Here is a 17,689-nt window from a genome sequence, read left to right as displayed (position 1 = left end):
TATACTCATCAAAATTTAATATAAAAATAAAATTATTTTTTTAAAAAAATACTATTAAATACTTAAAATTTTTCAAAATTTCAGAAGCCCAATGCCCCATTGGCTACAACGTTGCTCCGCCTCTGTCTTAGATGAAATGGTTGGAGAGCGTTTAGCTTCATTACTTAATTTTTTTTTTTATTTAAAAAGTATTCATAAATTTATAAATTAATTTAAATTAAATAATTAATTATTAAATAAAAATATTTAAAATTAACTTTTAAAAATTTAAGTATTTGATAAAAGTTTAATAATCTTGCTCACAAAAAAAATGAGTCACTATATTTATTTTACTCAGATAAAAAGAACATTATCTTTATTTTATGGCGAGATTATTTATTTTCTCGCTCATATTTATGTGACTTCGCTCTCATTAATTTACGAAAAATCCATTTTTTTTTCAAGTAAGATAACATTGCACCTGGCAATATGCAATAACTGGCTTTGCAAATTGGCATGCACGGCTGGTTAATTATGGTTCAGAGTACAGTGAAGATAAAGAGCAGCGTCATCTTAAAGCGACTCCACAAAGTGGGCCAGGGCTACTCGTGATGACCCTCCGTTGTTGACCGCTTCCACCGCGCACGCTCTTATTGCCATAACTCGCCTTTCGATCTCTTTCCCTTTCTCCGACTTCATCATTTCCGTCAGCCGCTGCTCCAACTCCGCTGCACTCACAATTCCGTCTTCTGACTCACTCACTTTCAAACCCATTTTCATACCCTCCACCAAAAAAGTCCTGTTCATCTTCTGCTCTGCATAAAGAGGCCATGCCAACATAGGCACTCCTGCACAAACCGATTCAAGAATCGAGTTCCACCCGCAGTGAGTCACGAACAAACCCACTGATCCATGATTGAGTATTGCAACCTGTGGCGCCCATAATTTCACCACAAATCCCGTCTTTCGTTCTTTTCAATAACCCATCTGGCAAGAAAGACTCCAGGCTTCGTTTTTTTGCATATAAAATGCCTCCGGTTTTATTATCTGCTGGTGGATTGCGCACCACCCACAAGAACCTAAACCCACTTTCTCCAATCCAATAGCCATTTCCTTTAACTGAGTTGCGGAGAAGACTCCCATGCTACCAAAACAAAGAAACACGACGCTACGACTCGGTTGTGAGTCGAGCCAAATTAGGCACTCATGCTCTTCTTTGCTTTCGCTTGTGGATACAATTGGTCCTATGCAATATATTGGCGGAAGAAAAGACTCGTCAGGAGTACACTTCCCTTCTAATATCGCCTTAACAGCTCTTGGTCCTAGCGATTCGAACGTATTGACAATGATTCCAGAAGATTTAGCCATCTGGTTGGCCGTGTTAATAAAATACTGGTAAACTCTGTGAGATCGGTCAAGCATGACTAGAGGCAGATCTTTGGATGGAATGCTTGGCGTCCCTGGAGCATCAACTAGGATGTCAAGATCTTTCAAGCTCTCGGCAATATTCTTATGGATGGTGGGACAATAAAGCAAATGGCACAGGGCACTTGCAGAAGCAGCGCAGAAATAGTAAGTTGGGATGTTAAGGCAGGAGGACACCTGGACGGCAAAATTGCAGAAGTAATCGATAACGAGGGCTTTGACGTTGGAGGAACTGGAAAGAGTCAGGATAGCCTGGTGGAGGTTACGATTATTGAGCTGAGCGATTTCGAAAGACGAGGCCACAATGTCTCTAACGGAGGAGGGGGTGATGGGAGGGAGAGAGACTTATGGGAGACGAATAAAGTTGATGGATGGGGCAGCGGCGGAGACAGTGGCAATATACGAGTTAGTGGAGGTTGTTTCGTTTGGTAGAGTAAGGATTATAATGGTAATTGAGATAGAAGGATGGTGTTTGCTTATAAGTTTGCCAAGTTCCACCATGGGGACTACATGTCCTCTGCCCGAAGAAGGGTACAAAATAACGGCGTCCGACATGGTTTCCAACTTATCTACTCTATAATGAAACAAGAGCGCAAGATCTATACCAGAAGATGGACTTTATAGGGAATGCAACAACCAAGACCAACCAACCTACCACACAAATCATATTTTTTGAAACCCAGAGCGAACCGAGTTGATCCGGTAATGACCGGGTTTCCAGTAAACTTGGATGTCGATATGAGAACGAATTTTGAATGATATGTTTTAAATAATAGAATTTAAATTTATAAGCATTTTAAATATTAATTATTATTTAAAAAATATAAATTAAATTTAATAATATTTAAACAATTGAGTTTAAAATAGATACAAATAAATTATTTATATTAAATTTTCTTATTTAAAATTATAGTAATATAAAACTCTATACTTTGCATTTTATATTCTATATTCATTTAATAAAAATTTTATATTTTTATTTTAAAAAATATTTATTAAATTAAAAATAAAGTAAGAAAATTTATGATAAAGACTTGAATTAAAATTATATGATTTAATACTTATTTACAGTAATGTTGCGAATTATTTATTGTGGCTTTTGCCAATTACATTTGAGAAAAAATTATTATTATTAATTTTGGTGGGTAGTGAGAATTCATCACGATAGTTTTTTTTTATCCATCGCCATAAATCATATCGAATGGTAAGGACCACAAAGATATTTCGACTGCATTTGTACTTAAAAGGAAATTACATATATTTTCAAACCACACAAGCCACCTAGCTCCGGCCAGCGTCTGCGTTCCTACTCAGGGATGACAAAAGTTTGCTGTCTCTGACTTCAATTTTATTAAATTTTTCTGACTCTAATTTAGATGGGTAAAGACGCATATTATTATTTTATTAAAATATATATAAATATATTATTAAAATACTATATAAAATTTATATTTCTAATTATATTTTATTTTTTATTAAATAAATTTATATTATGTATTAATAAATTAAAAAAAAAAAATTCTCTATGGAAAAGCTCACCCTTACCTCAAACTCTTCTATAGTGGGGATTGGAAGGGCGATGTCCGCTGAAGAGTCATTATCATTTTTATTGTAACTGAAATTAGACAGTTTGAATTTAAAATTAAAATTAGATGAAAATCAGTTAAATTTAAATTAATTAAATTAGATTTAATGAGATTGAAATCAGATGAAAACCAAGCAATTTGATTTTAATCAAATTTGACTGTTTTTATTAAAAATGTAATTATTAAATTTAATTAAAATCATATTAAATTAAAATTGAAATCGAAGGAACCTTTGTTCTTGTCTCATTGTCACTGAAACTGAAATATGACTAAGGCTTTGTATGGTTGAGAATGACTTTTATCTACTTGATTAGAAAATTTTAAATTCTCATTTTATTTCAATCTCTTAAGTATTGATGAAGTAATTTCTTTTACTTTTTAATAAGTAATTTATTATCAAAAAATGAATAAGTTTACTTATTAAAAAGTGACTTTTCAATACAAAATTTGAGTAAAAGAAAGCTTAAGCTTAACTCAATTCACACAAGAACCACCAAATATATGAGAACCATTCTAGGTGGGTAGGCAGGAAAGTGCCCAAGTGTGAGTGTGAAAGAAATTGCCATTTAATAAAATTGACTTTTAACGCGACAATAGAAGTGAAGAAATATAACCTAATCTATCTATTTCTATACAAGGAATGAAGGTTTTCTCTTATTTTTCTTATTTTAAATTTTAGTATTATTATATGATATTATAATATTATTATTATCACATGATATTTTAAATTTTAATGCTATCATATGACACTTATCATTAAGAAATTGTTATATTTAATAATTATAGTAATTAATACAAGTAATTATTATCTTTTATATTAAGTATTTAATTTTATTTTTTTATTTAATTCTCTTTTTAATTTTTTTCTAAATATCTTTATTATTGTCATTATTATCACAATTTTTATGATTAATTAATTAAAAATATTAAATATATTTCAATAATTTTATAAATTTCTTATTTAATTATTCTTAAATTTTTAATTATTTCATTTAATTATAAAAATTAAAAATTATATATCTTAAAATTAATAAAATAATTTAAATTATATTATAAAAGTAGTCACATGGAGTTAAATTTTAATTTACTTTAATATTATTTTATTTTTATTTATCTTATTTTAGTACATATTTAATAAATACATATTTTCAATTATATATTGAATTATATATATATATATATAATGAATCATGAAAAAATGAAATAAATTTTATTTTCATAGTTGTGGTAAATAAGAAATTTATATTAATATTTAATTTTTATTATTTTTTTTAATATTTTTTTATAGTATAATTAATAAATAATTAACAATATTATTTTAGTTCATATTAATCATGTTATATTGTTTTGTTATTATTTAGAAAAAAATTTAAATTATATATATATGGAGTAATTTCATTAAATTCTCTCTATTTTTTATTAATTAATTATATAATTTCTTTAAATTATGATTAAGTTATTAATTTTTTAATTATGTATATATAAGTTATAAATTATTTAATTATTACATTATTATTATTATTATTATTATTATTATTATTATTATTATTATTATTATTGTTGTTGTTATTATTGTTGTTGTTGTTATTGTTATTGTTACATGAAAGTTTAATTTAATTAAAGATAGAAAAAATTAAAATTAATTAGATTAATTTATTAATTATATCTAATAAACATATATGCTAATTTTATATATGTTATATTTCCGCTTTCTGATAAAGAGATGATTTAGATTTTTGTAAAACAAATTGAAAATGAGATAGAATTTTAAATCTATCACATTTATACTAAGTGTAATTTTTAATTGAATTTATTTATGGTGATTTTTTCTATATTTCTTAAACACTTGTAATATATAATTATTATATAATTTAATTTTTTAAATATAATCTTTACTTATTTTAATTTTTTGAGTTTAAATAATAAAAAAATATTGATTACTAAATATAATTATTATTCATTATGAGGTTTCTTAATTTTTAATTTGAATAAAATCAATATTCACATATACTTTAAAAGAAAGTGAAATATTTTTAAACATATTTACTGTAAATAAATTTAATATTTAATTACTAATGATTTGCTAATTCAAAATATTTAATTTTAAAATTCAATAAATATTATCATGACTATTCAATTAATGCCACAATTGAAACTTTAATTTTTTTTTAAAATATTTGTTTCAAAATTAAAACCAAACATATTTAAATTTTTATAAAAAATTAATAATTTAATTTTCTTTTAAATATGTTTAATTATTAAAAATAATATTTATCTATTAATTTTTATTTAAAAAAAAAGAACAGTCAACATTAAATTTTTTTCCTATATCTTCTCTAAATATAATTATTACACGTTATCATGTTCCTTATTTTTTAATTTAAACAGATCAATTACAATAAAATCAAGACCCATAAAGAAAATCAATATTTAAAAGTTCTATTTCTTCACTTTACACATTTAATAAAATTTAATTTATTTTAATATTATTTTTTATTTTTATTATTTTAATAATAATAATAATAATAATAATAATTATTATTATTATTATTATTATATATAAAAAATAACTTATGACCATTAACAAAAACTTATGACTATTAAGATTATTAATTTGAGAGTCTTTACTAACTTATTTGGTCAAAATTTATTATTAAAATTTTAATATTTTAGATAATAATGTTAAAATTTTTTTAATTAAAAATTATATTTTAATTAATAATAATTTAATGATCTACTTAAACTCTCTCTCTCTCTCTCTATATATATATATATATATATATATATATATAACCGTTGACAGTGCACAGCTACTCTGCCATTGTTGACAGAATTATTGTATCTTTTAAAAATTAAGATTTTACATAAATTTAATTCAATTAATTTATTTTTATTAATTTTAAAAGAAAATTTTTAATATTTTTAATTCAAAAAATTTTTATTTTAAAAAATAAAATTTCAATATAATTATGTAAAAATTAATTAAATTATTTTTTTGTAAATGATTTATTTCAAGTTAATCCGTTTGTAAAGAAAAGCAGAGCATTGGCATATTATTGATAAAAGCAGGCCTTGCAGCGAGCTTGAAATTTTGATAAAAATTTGCTATTTCGATCGAGCATGAGCATTGGCATATTATTAACTGGTAAAGGTGGTAACACAAGGACGCATCAAGATCTTTCATACTCATTGCAGAGTTGTCATGAATATGGTGGGTAAGTAAAGAAAAGCAGCAAGGCCACTAGCAGAACAAGGAAGAAAAGAGTAGGTGGGGATTTTTAAGGCTGGTGGAGACTTCAAATGCGGCAATATAATATAAAAGGTTGAGTACTATTCGCTTTAAATTAAATAAATCAAATCGATTCATCTTAATTTGATAATTTAATTTAATTTTTAAAATAATTCAATTTAATTTCGTTTTATATTTTAAGAATTTCAATTATTTAAATTTGATTTAATTTTAAAGAGAAAAAAATCGATTGAACTAAATCGAACTAAATTGCGTTATTAATTTTAAATTAATTTATTTTTTTAGAAAATTTATGAATTATATATAATTATATATATATAAATTATTTAATTTTATTTATTAATGATTATTAGGTTCAAACTAAGATCAAAATCAGACCAAATTACTTGAAAATTAAGTTTAAATTAAAAAATCAATCAAAACTCAAAAACCGATTGATTTCAACTGAACTGAAATAAAACAATTCAAATCAATTTGATTTCCAAAATATGATAATTCGATTAATTCAGTTTTACTTATTTAATTCGATTCGATTCAGTTTGATTTGAACAGAACGCTTAACCCTAGTAATACATAAGATATCAATAATAAAGGCCTTTCAAGTAGGTTAAACACTCTAGCACACTGTCATTTATATTGATAAATTTTTATAGCTGTTTTTAAATTTTTTGAGTTTATAACAAAACTGTTAAAGAACGTAAAAAAGTAAAATAAAACCCTTAAAATTTTTTAAATTTTGTTTAATAAAATTCTTTTAACTTTCAATAACTAATTTTACAATCCAAAGTGATGAATAATTCTCTCTCATTTATGTGACAGTGACAAAATTACCCATAATTTTTTTCACAAATTAATTATGAAAGAATCTCAACGTATCAAGTACAAATAGCCCATCTTCTATTGCCGTAACAGCTTTGGCCTCCAGCAATTCAAAGGTATTTGCTATAATTCCCGCTGACTTGGGAAACCAGAGCGCGAACTCTAGAAGGTATTCATAGGCCTCGTCATAGCAATCGAGCATCGGCTTTGGCATGTCTAAGGAAAGTAGTGGTGGCATACCCGGAACATGGAGTAAAGTGTTAAGATCTTTAAAATTTTTTGATAGTGTTCTCATGAATGGTAGGAAAACACAGGAAAAGGGCAAAGCAGCAGAAGTAAAGAAGAAATAACCAAGGATGTTGAGATCAGCAGCAACAGAGAGAAGCAGCACAGAAGTTCTTAATTAGGGCACTAACGGAGTGGCTTTTAGAGATGGACAGAAGGGCTTGGTGGACGTCAGGCTTGCTGAAGTGAAGGACCTCAAAGGTGAGGGTTTCATGGTGAGCGGCAGTAGTGGCAGGGAAGGTGATAATAGCAGAAAGTAGGGCTGTTCACGGTTCCTAAAGATATAACCCCCCAATAATTTTAAGACATAACACCCCAAAAAAAGTCTTATTTTCTTATAGAAATGGACTCGTAATGATGGTGATGGAATACATAATTGAACATGTCTTTTACGTCCTCAAAAGACAAGGATAGACCATTGCACTTGGCACATTTTGAAGTTATGGTGGCACAACATATCACAAAGTAGATCTATCAATTCATGAATGAAAAGGAAAGACTATTCACTTTCGTCGCAATTTGAAATTGTACAAGCACAATGTATCCACAAAATATGCAACTCAACTGACCTTCAAAATCAAATCTTAAGGTGTAATAGGAGCTAGGCTTGGACAGTGGTCAGCCAGATCCTTAATCATTTCCTCCTTAAAATAAACCTGAAACCAGCGCATAGCCAGATGACAGCAACTGAGTGCTACCTGAGCTTCTACGCTATGCTCCTTACATATTGGTCAAGAGAGGTATTGAACAACTCACACCTACACAAAGCAAATACATCTAGTCAAAACATCATACAGCCTGGGAGCCTTAAACAATGTTATTGTCAACATGAAAGGAAATTCCAGCAAAATTTTCCCTTTCCTATTCCTACCTACCATCTTACTGCCTGAATGAATAGCCGAGAAAACCCAGCAAAATATTCATACTAAGAGGGTGTTTGATTTAACTTATGAAAATCAGCTTATAAGCAACTAATACTTAAAAGCTAATTTGAACTTATAAGCATTTAAAATTTTAAAAAATTACGTGTTTTGTTAAAGTACCTATGAGTGATTGATAAGCAGTTGATGTATGTAGTAAAAAATAGCGTACAAACATATTTATTATTAAAATGACTAAAAAGGAAATTAAATGAGATTAATAGTGAAATTTTATAAACTAAATAAGGATAATATGATAAAATACTTAGTCAAATTAGCTTCTAAGCATCAAAATGAAAAGCTGGTCCCCTCAGCTCTTTTTTTTTTTTAATAGTTTATAAGCCTAAAAAATATTATAAACAAACAGGTAAATGTATTTTTAGGGCTTTTAAGTTGGTCTAATTTGACCAACTTATAAGCTAAGACAAACACTCTTTAAAGCATGTACAGCCAGTACAATCCAGCAGTAATACATTTATTGGTTTGCACTTCATTTCACATCCAACAAACAACAGGAAAAGGAAAAGCAAAGGCCATCCTTGACATTATTCAGTGACAACTAACAGACATATAACGTCATTTAATAACGACTATAACTGAACCTGACATACATCAACATAAACTACATGAATCAACCTTGAAACCATAAGATTCAGCACATTTCACCAAAATACAGGCTACTAGTTGTCAAGCCCCGTTTTGATTCTCAAGCCGGTAATAATTTTTTACTCATTCCTTTATTACTTGACTAAGAGAGGTGTATCAAATTTTGAGATTCACATTTCAAAAACTCATTATTCTGAGAAAATAACTGGTGTTGTTGATCCAGTAACATTAAATACCATGTATAAACAAATTATCATGGCAGAAACCATTGATTATTGGTAAGAACAGCTCACTTGATCTAAAAGATTATTTTAAGTCAATGGTACCAATTGAGGATAAGTTGAGAGAAGAGAGATTGAGGTGGTTTGGTCATATGAAGCGTAGACATACGGAGACTCTAGTTAGACAAGTAGAGCACATTAGGGTAGAGGATAGAAAGAAAAGAAGGGATAGACCTAAACTGACTTGGAGGAGAGTAGTACAACATGACCTAAAAGCATTACACATTTTCGAGAATTTAACCCAAAATCGTTTAGAGTGGAAAAAGAGAATCCATATAGCCGATCCCAAATTTTTGGAATAAAGGCTTAGTTGAGTTGAGTTGGTCAATACTGATATTAAGTATCAAAATATAGAAGCATTCACATTTAGATTAATAGCATGTCTTTTCATATGAACAAATCATATGAAGTGTCTAGATGTGTTTGCCAGTAGGAGTGTTCATAAGTTATTCTGGCACCAGCTTGAGCTTGAAAAAAAATATTCAGACCAAACCCATTAAGATTGATCAGAGAATACCCCAATCTGATTGACACTGAACCATAGTTCACAAAATAACCAAATCACAATAAAAGTTATTTCATTCGGTTTTGGGCAGAAAAAGATCCATTTATGGGTTGAAGGACATAAAGGCACTTTAAATTTACTGAGTTACAGCAAAATGCGGTCTTAAGAGACAAATGCATGAAGCGGCTTCTATTATTTAGTTCAAAATGATAAAAGTACACATGTTACCTGATAGGAGTTCCAGGTGTATAGAGAGGATTTTTGACAACATATTCAACATATAAGTTGTAAATATACTTTAGAGATTCACGTAGATCACCAGTCCTGGGATGAGTAACCAAGATAATCTGCACAAATAATAAATAAGCAAATAAAAGAACTCCACATAAAGCAATATATAGAGGTACATTCAGAATCATATGCCAAGCATGTACAGAAATGCTGCCCTCTATTGGTAGCAATTTGAAAATTTATAAGCACAAATTCAATTATGCTTCAACAGTATGAGCTCTTGTACTATCAAACAGAAGGACCCTTCTTTTCAATTAGTAGTATAATGCTTGCCCATATGAATGAGGTTAAAAGAAGAGGATGCAACAAGGTGTGAAAGCCTCAAAAGCGATCAAACTGATATGATCTGAAAAATTAGGTGGTCAGAATCCTTGACTTGTACAATCTATATTCTCAGATCCTATGCTCAATACACAAAAAACCATCAATTTTCATAATTTCAGTAACAACAAAGCATTTCAAGAACATGGCCTGACCTTTATCCCAGAAGGACTTTCCATGAAGCTAAGCTTGTATGTATTTGTTCGAAAGCTGTGGAATGAACAACCTTGGCCAGGTAACTGAGGCATCCCAAGGTTTCCTTTCTCCGCACTACACCCAAACAAGAACCCCAGATGAGTAGATTAAGAAAAAATAAATGGTTCAAATTACAGAGATAGACTTATGCATAACTGCCGCTGTGAAATGTCCCCAGCAGAAAACCTCTTAATGGTTATAAAACAATTTCTTCAATCAAACTTAGGAAATTCAATCAACAACCTAATTAGCAACCAGCCACTAGGATCAGAATTAAAATTCGAAGACTCCAAAGTCAAGCGGCAACCAATTCTACGCTCAGATTATAAATAGGGAAAAAAAAACCTCGTGGGATCCATCTTTGCAGTTAGCGACTTGAGCGAGAAAAGCAGACCAAACATGAGCTTATGGTCCTGCTGCGCATTGAGGGTGTGAAGTGGGCGATTCCACTCCCTGTAGAGCAAACATACCCCATTTCTATTGAACACATACATCATGTGCGCATTGTTGCCCGATGCTGTTGGTGCCGGTGGCGATGGACTGATGTCTGATCCTCCAAAAAATTGCATACTTTTCCACCAATCAAATGGACTTCAAAAATGTATACCACAAGCCCTAGACAATCAAAATTAGGATGAGAGATCTAGTCATTTGCAATTCGATTCATCAAGCCTACAATCTTACTACAATTCAGTCCATCGAGAAGATGGAAATTACAGAGGCTTAATGATAGAGATGTGAGATATAATTCACTAGTGATTACATCATATGATCCGTTTGATTGCTGAGAAAAACGAAGGAAATGAAGACCAAATCAAAGGCATTGAGTGTTAAATTTTCAAAATTTTAAAATTCTGGTGGGTAAGGTTTGGGGAATTAGCTTCACTGATATTTCTTAATGGCCAAAAAGAGGTTCTTAACGAAGAAAGAAGGCGTAGAGTATAGAGAGACGCACCTGAGCACCCGGGTAGCTAGGCAAGCGAGGAAGAGAGCATAAAGCAGGAAATAGAAGGGAAGAGAGCTGGCACAAGTTTTTCCAATGCAGATTTCTCAAACGGCGTCGTATAAAAACACCGCTACTCTCTGTTTTCAGAGTTCTTAACCGTACCTTATAAAAAAAGAATTTTTTTTAACCATATCAAGGAAAAAAAAATCGAACGATAAACGTGTTAAATTTGTATTAAATTAAAATTATATTGAAAATAAATTTTATATTATATACTTTAAATATGATTATATAATTTTATACGTAACTAAGATTATTGTATTATATTAGAAGATATATTATATAATGTGTTGTATATTAATAATTAATTTTAAAACATAAATAACAATTCACGAAAGATTTTTCGTATTAACATTGGAATGAAATTGTTTTAGAAGTCATAACTCAAATTGAGATCAAAGTATCAAAAGTTAAACCTAAGTAAAATTGAAACGACGAATAATCAAACCAACGTTCATACATAAAATTTGATTTAATTTCAATTCTTAATCGCACACTCCAAACTGCTCAGGCAATTAAATGTTGAGTTGACCTTCTTTTGAAGATGATATAATAATAATAATAATAATAACAATAATAGTGATAATAATAAAGAAATTAGCATTGAATATTGATCAGTTTCTATTTACCTGTGCCTTACTTGCTTGTGTAGTTTTGATTATTGAGGGATTCTTCAATTGATGATGAATTCCACCCTCCCACGAACCCCCAATCTTAAGCGAAAGGGCAGTCTGGGAGACATGCTCCCTATTCGTTCTAATCGATATTCTTCGTATATTATAGTTTTACAACATCGTTCCAAAGAGCAACTTGAGATTAACAAACAATCATCATCCATACAACTCCCTAATGCACAGGGATAGTAGTAAACGAGCACCCTAGGCAATTAATGGATGGCAGCAAAACCAAGACAGCCATTTCAAATGAGATACTAATGCTAAAGCAAAAGCAAAGTTTCAATCACACTGACCTAATGTACAATTAAATAACCACAAACGTGGCGAGTCAAGTTTAAAGTTGCACCAAGACAACGCCGCCCCCACCCCCAACCCAAAAAAAAAAAAAAAGTTCTGAGTTGCAAGACACGCATGTTATAAAAGGACGCCAAACAACATATGCATTGCTGAAACGAGAGAAACACAGTATCAACCTATTTCTGGTTGGTAAAAGGTTCGGATAAAAGAAATAAACACCACCCACGAACCAAAATCGCACTGCTGAATTACAATACATCAAATCATTCTATCAAGAGATCAATACTCCCATTTCTTCACCTCCATACCATCAGGAGGGCTTCCTTCCACCTTCTTTGAACCCACTTCTTTCCAGTTTGTGGACAGCACTGTCCCATTTGACTCTACCTGTAAAATATGGAGGCACAATCATTACAATCAAGCGAAATGGGATCAGTAACCTCTCATTTGTAAACTATGATTTTGCAAAAACTCAATTTAATTGAATTTTTTTTGTCAATCCTCATATTTAGAATGAAAGAATTCAATTATTAAAACTTAAAGAAAAAACAATTCATTTTAAAATAAATTTAATTCATCCATGATTATTTGCAAATTCTTTTTAACTTCATCTTCGGAATTTCAAGATGATTTGATTCGGTATCACAGATCTCACAGGTGATAAATACTGTGATAGTGCTGGAAAGATAGTTTCATCATTTCCTTATTTTCATAATCTTAGAAATCAATCTAGGTTCGAAGACAAGGACCTAAAAACTGAAACAACATAAAGAAAAACACAGTAATAGTCTTACAAAAGATTTTTTCATTGCCCTTCTTGTGTCCTCATCAGCGTCTTGGTATATGTCCCGGAAAAATTTATTCAAGGCTGCATCACCATCCAGCTTTTCCTCTTTCTCCTGAAATTCAGACACATTATTGTCCATACCTCAACTGAAAACATGATTCTACTAGATTTCATAGAAAATACAGATATATTGATTGGAAAAGAAACTAACCTTGTGTTAGGAAAGAAGAATTTGAAATATGAGATTTGAATTTGATAAAAGTATATGTTTCATTTAATTGATTAGTCATAATATTTATTAGGCTTATAAATGTGGAAAACATCTTATTTGAGTGTGGATTTGAAATAATTTATAAAATGGTGTTATTTCAAATCCACTCTAATAGTTCTTAACAAATAAAATGGCTATATTTGAAATCTACAATTTATCAACAATTTATACTAAAATTAGTCCCTTGATTTCAAATTTTGATATCCAAACATAGCATAAAAGAAATCTACAAGATTACCTCCTTCTTCATTTGAGCTTCAAGCTTGTCCCAGTCAGTAGCTTTTGGCTTTGATGAAGGATAGGAAGGTCTGTTAGACCCAGTCGCTACAATTCAACATAAGAAACAAGCTTAGAAATGGAAGACACGATGCTAGCCAGATTATTCAGCATACACAGACTAAAGCAAGCATTTGTGTTTAAATAGGCCAGTTCCACCTATTAACACAATTCTACAGTAAATCACAATCTCTAAAAGCCCTATGTATTTCAATCAATGATAGGGATTATCTTGGAAGAAGCCACAGTATCACTCAATAATGGATCACATACATTTCACAACTTACACATTCTAATGGCAACTCTACACTTGAACCACAGCAGTAACAATTCAAACAAATGCAATTGTTTGGTTATAAGTATAGAGTTTGCAATAAATTCAGAAATGAAGCAAATGTTAACATGAATAATATATGATTCACATGAGTGACAATGAGTAGCGTTTGTTATTCTTTTCATTTCGTTTTACTCTATTTTTGGGGGAAAGAGGAGATAGGAATGAAAGAGGTACAGGAAAAATCAATTCCACACTCACCTGAGGATACATCGACTCTTTGTACAACTGTTGGTTCCTTCTTGTATTCAAGGGAGGTCCATTGTATAGGATCAGCCTTCGCAAGGCGGATTTCAACCTTTGTAGACAAAACATCATATCTACACTTGGCAGGTATTATCTGTTTCCACAAGAAGAGGAATGAAAATAAGTGGCAAGATTAACTGTCCCTTTAGTAGCACAGAAAAGTATAAGAGAACTAATAAAAAAGAGGGGACATGACGGTAAAAAAAAAAAAAACACAATTCACAGCAGAAGCAGAAGCCCTTTAAGAAAATTAAAGTTCCAAACAACTTGTAAATATTCCTCAGGTCCACATGATTCCTAGCATCTAATGAAATTATGGACAGTCGTATTTCCCCCGAGCCAAGAAGGCAACAAGCAAATGCTGAATTATCAAATAGTTAATGTCGGCTCTGAAAGAAAACTGTTTTCTCAACAATATATCTTGTGCAATACCTTCCCAAATAAGCGATGTTGAAAAATATACGAGTCTTCACCAGGAACAGTGATGCTAACACTTAGCTGCAAATCAATCAACAAAAATGTTAGAAGTTATTCAATCTTCCAGCATAATGAACAGTGAAAGAAGTCAATTAGGTGATGTGCATACTATTTGTTCACCAAAGTCAACGGTAACACTACTGGCTGGTAAGCCCTTCGCAAATATAGTCACAATGACCTCTTCAGGCTTCTGGCAGAAGTCATGCCTGTACAGTTCACCACATCAATCAAATAAGACATACTTGAGCCCATAAATATGGTCCTAAGAGTACAAGACATAAAAAACATTGCAGGACTACTGCATCATCACCACTACCAAATGTGAAAGCTCTTACATAAATTTCAGAAATAAAATAACCAGGCGAACAAATACATCATTGAGAAGTTCGCCTACTAACAATAATAACAGAGATAAAGCAGGCACAGAAGTACACTAACCTATATTTTGGTTTGGCTGGTGTTACTACAGGCATCTGGCTAGGAAGATCAATCGCTGGTTGAACATCTTCCATTGAGACAGTATCTGCCAGAGCTTCTGATTCTTGTTTTGACAGATTAGAAGTCTCATCAGCAATGCAATCATCACATTGTTTGATCAAATTAGCAAATCTAGTATCTCCAGGGGCCAAAGAAGCACCACTCTCAAGGGCTGACTTGGCAGTTTCATACTCCTCAAGCTTTATGCAAGCAGAGCTGCAACCATAGATCATTCAAAAGGAAACACAATTGAGAAATATTGTACAAGACAAAATTCAGAAGTCATTAGGTAGGCAGAGAGTAATGTCATACATGCATCAAATAACGCATGTTCCAGTAAATAAAACTTTGATCAGGTATGCTACTTCAAACAAATCTAAGGTTTGAACTATGAAGTGATGAATTTACGCCAATATAAACTCCAGGACTTCTTTATCAGACTCAGGTACCTAATCAACAAGATTTAGCATTTCATGCATGTTATACATCCAGTCCACAAAAATTTATGAGATATCTCATCATTAAGTCACAGTGACCATATTATTATGTTATGAAATTGCTGTTCCGAAAGTGACGGCTAGATTGATGCAAGGCTAGTGACAGAGAAGTGAATCTGAATAAAAGAGGAGGTCATGGGGGTGATAAAGGTAAAAATGCATGTTCTTATAAATGAGTATTTAGGAAGAAACCGAACAGTTCTCAAAATCCCCGACCTTGCAGCAAAGAATAACATTTGTCACCCATCATTAAACCAGACAAAACAGAACAATTACGCAGGAAAATAAATATATTCAAACAAAATATGGGAGAGTCATCACTACAACTTCTTAGTGCAAAGATACAACTTCTATTAATTTCAGAAATCATCAACCGCGTTGTAGTTTAATTATGCAACATAGAGTGCATTAGTGCTAATAATTTCAAACAATTTAAAACAGAAACTGCATTCTACATGCGCATGTACTAGTCAAGGGATTAAAGTTATACGTCCAGTCATTCACGGAAAATCTAAACAAATACATTTTCTCTCAGAAAAACAAGAAAGCAAATCTAATCTGTAGTCAAAAGTACTAACCCTTTCCGCAAATAAGCTTTGGCCATCGAAGGATCCAACCCAATCGCTTTGTTTGCATCAGCAACGGCCTCTGAACATTACATGAAGAAATTAGATATCCCTGTCTCTAATCCATTCAAAACACCAGCAACAGCGACATAGCAAGTCTGGGTTTTTATGCATAATTACAAAAAACTGACAAAATCCGATATGAATTTCAAACTGAAACAACAAGATTTGAAAATTTTCCCCAAGCAGCGACTAACTACTCTTGGAATAATATCAATTTGACAAGCAAAAAAATTAAGCTATCGAGTTCAATGCCAAAATTTCCAAATCATCATCAAAACAGTTAAACATAGAAACTAACAAGGGGGAAAAAAAAACTACAATAGAAATACCAGTAAGATTGCAGAGTTTGATATTGGCCTGAGCGCGATCAGCGTAGAGCTCAGCGCTGTTAGGGTTTAGGTCGATGGCCTGAGTTAAGAGTTCGGCGGCCAGCTCGAAGTGGTCGTCGACGAACGCTTCTTTGGCCTTCCTTTCGAGATCAGACGCCATTGGAGATGCAGAGAGGAAAGAACTCTCTGGAAACAAAGAGAAGCTAGAGACTATAATTTGCGAGACAACTGGTAGAGAATATGATTGACTTGGGAGGGCTTATATAAAAGATAAAACTAAACTGTGCTTGGGGCCTGGAGAGGCCCGGCGAAGACTTAACCAAGTCGAAGATAAATTATGAAAAAAAAAAATAAAATAAAATAAAATAATTATAAACGTTTATAAATAATAATTTTAAAATAAATTAAAATTTTCTTTTCTCAAAATAACATTAAAAATTTCCTTCAAAAATACCCTTAAATTGTGATTTGTTATATGAAACAATGATGTTATATTCAAGTTTAAATTTTATATTATAAATATTCTAATTTTATGTTGTATTTCGTACAACTAATAGCGCATAAAAGTATATAAGTGACTAACATAAACTTTTAATTTTTTTTTATTTCTTTATTTTTTAAGATTAAAAATAATATTCATTCACTTATAATTATACCACACTTATAATAAAAATCATTTGTTAAATCTAAAATATTAAATAAAAAAATTTCCCGTATTATAAATAACTATAATTTAAAAATTTAAAATTAAAAAAGTAAATTGTCATAATTTGTTGGGAAAATGAAAAAATAATTTAAAATCAATAAAAATAACTAATAATAGTCTTAAAAGTTTTTGGAATACGAAAAAAAGAAAGAGAAGACTATTTGCATTGTTTTAAAAGCAAGTAGTGTGCATACAGAAAAGAGAAAATGTGATTAAA

The 17,689-nt window shown here is 30.6% G+C and overlaps 2 protein-coding genes and 1 pseudogene across 3 annotated transcripts; all 3 read right to left on the bottom strand.

Moving 5' to 3' along the window:
* Nucleotides 1–295: 295 nt before the first annotated feature.
* LOC110637414 (UDP-glycosyltransferase 88B1-like) lies at nt 296–7,273 on the bottom strand (annotated as a pseudogene).
* Nucleotides 7,274–7,802: 529 nt separating this feature from the next.
* On the bottom strand, nt 7,803–11,571 carry LOC110637421 (uncharacterized). Of its 2 annotated transcripts, none has more exons than XM_021787508.2 (5): nt 11,419–11,571; nt 10,809–11,078; nt 10,424–10,538; nt 9,885–10,003; nt 7,803–8,102 (listed from the first exon to the last, which is right to left on the bottom strand). In XM_021787508.2, the coding sequence occupies exons 2-5, from the start codon at nt 11,030–11,032 to the stop codon at nt 8,051–8,053; spliced, it is 510 nt and encodes a 169-aa protein (XP_021643200.1). In that variant the 5' UTR covers nt 11,033–11,078; nt 11,419–11,571; the 3' UTR covers nt 7,803–8,050. The 2 variants fall into 2 exon arrangements, with proteins under 2 accessions (XP_021643200.1, XP_021643202.1); XM_021787510.2 differs by lacking the exon at nt 11,419–11,571 and adding an exon at nt 11,227–11,390.
* A 989-nt stretch (nt 11,572–12,560) lies between these two features.
* Nucleotides 12,561–17,017, bottom strand: LOC110637420 (protein SGT1 homolog). Its single transcript, XM_021787507.2, has 9 exons — nt 16,767–17,017; nt 16,387–16,456; nt 15,273–15,527; nt 14,944–15,040; nt 14,790–14,855; nt 14,313–14,451; nt 13,740–13,825; nt 13,238–13,342; nt 12,561–12,830 (listed from the first exon to the last, which is right to left on the bottom strand). The coding sequence occupies exons 1-9, from the start codon at nt 16,924–16,926 to the stop codon at nt 12,723–12,725; spliced, it is 1,086 nt and encodes a 361-aa protein (XP_021643199.2). The 5' UTR covers nt 16,927–17,017; the 3' UTR covers nt 12,561–12,722.
* Nucleotides 17,018–17,689: the final 672 nt, after the last annotated feature.

The sequence above is a fragment of the Hevea brasiliensis genome, chromosome 13, assembly GCF_030052815.1.
Source record: "Hevea brasiliensis isolate MT/VB/25A 57/8 chromosome 13, ASM3005281v1, whole genome shotgun sequence".
NCBI classification, from domain to species: domain Eukaryota; kingdom Viridiplantae; phylum Streptophyta; class Magnoliopsida; order Malpighiales; family Euphorbiaceae; genus Hevea; species Hevea brasiliensis.
This window is presented reverse-complemented; position numbering and strand designations above follow the sequence as displayed.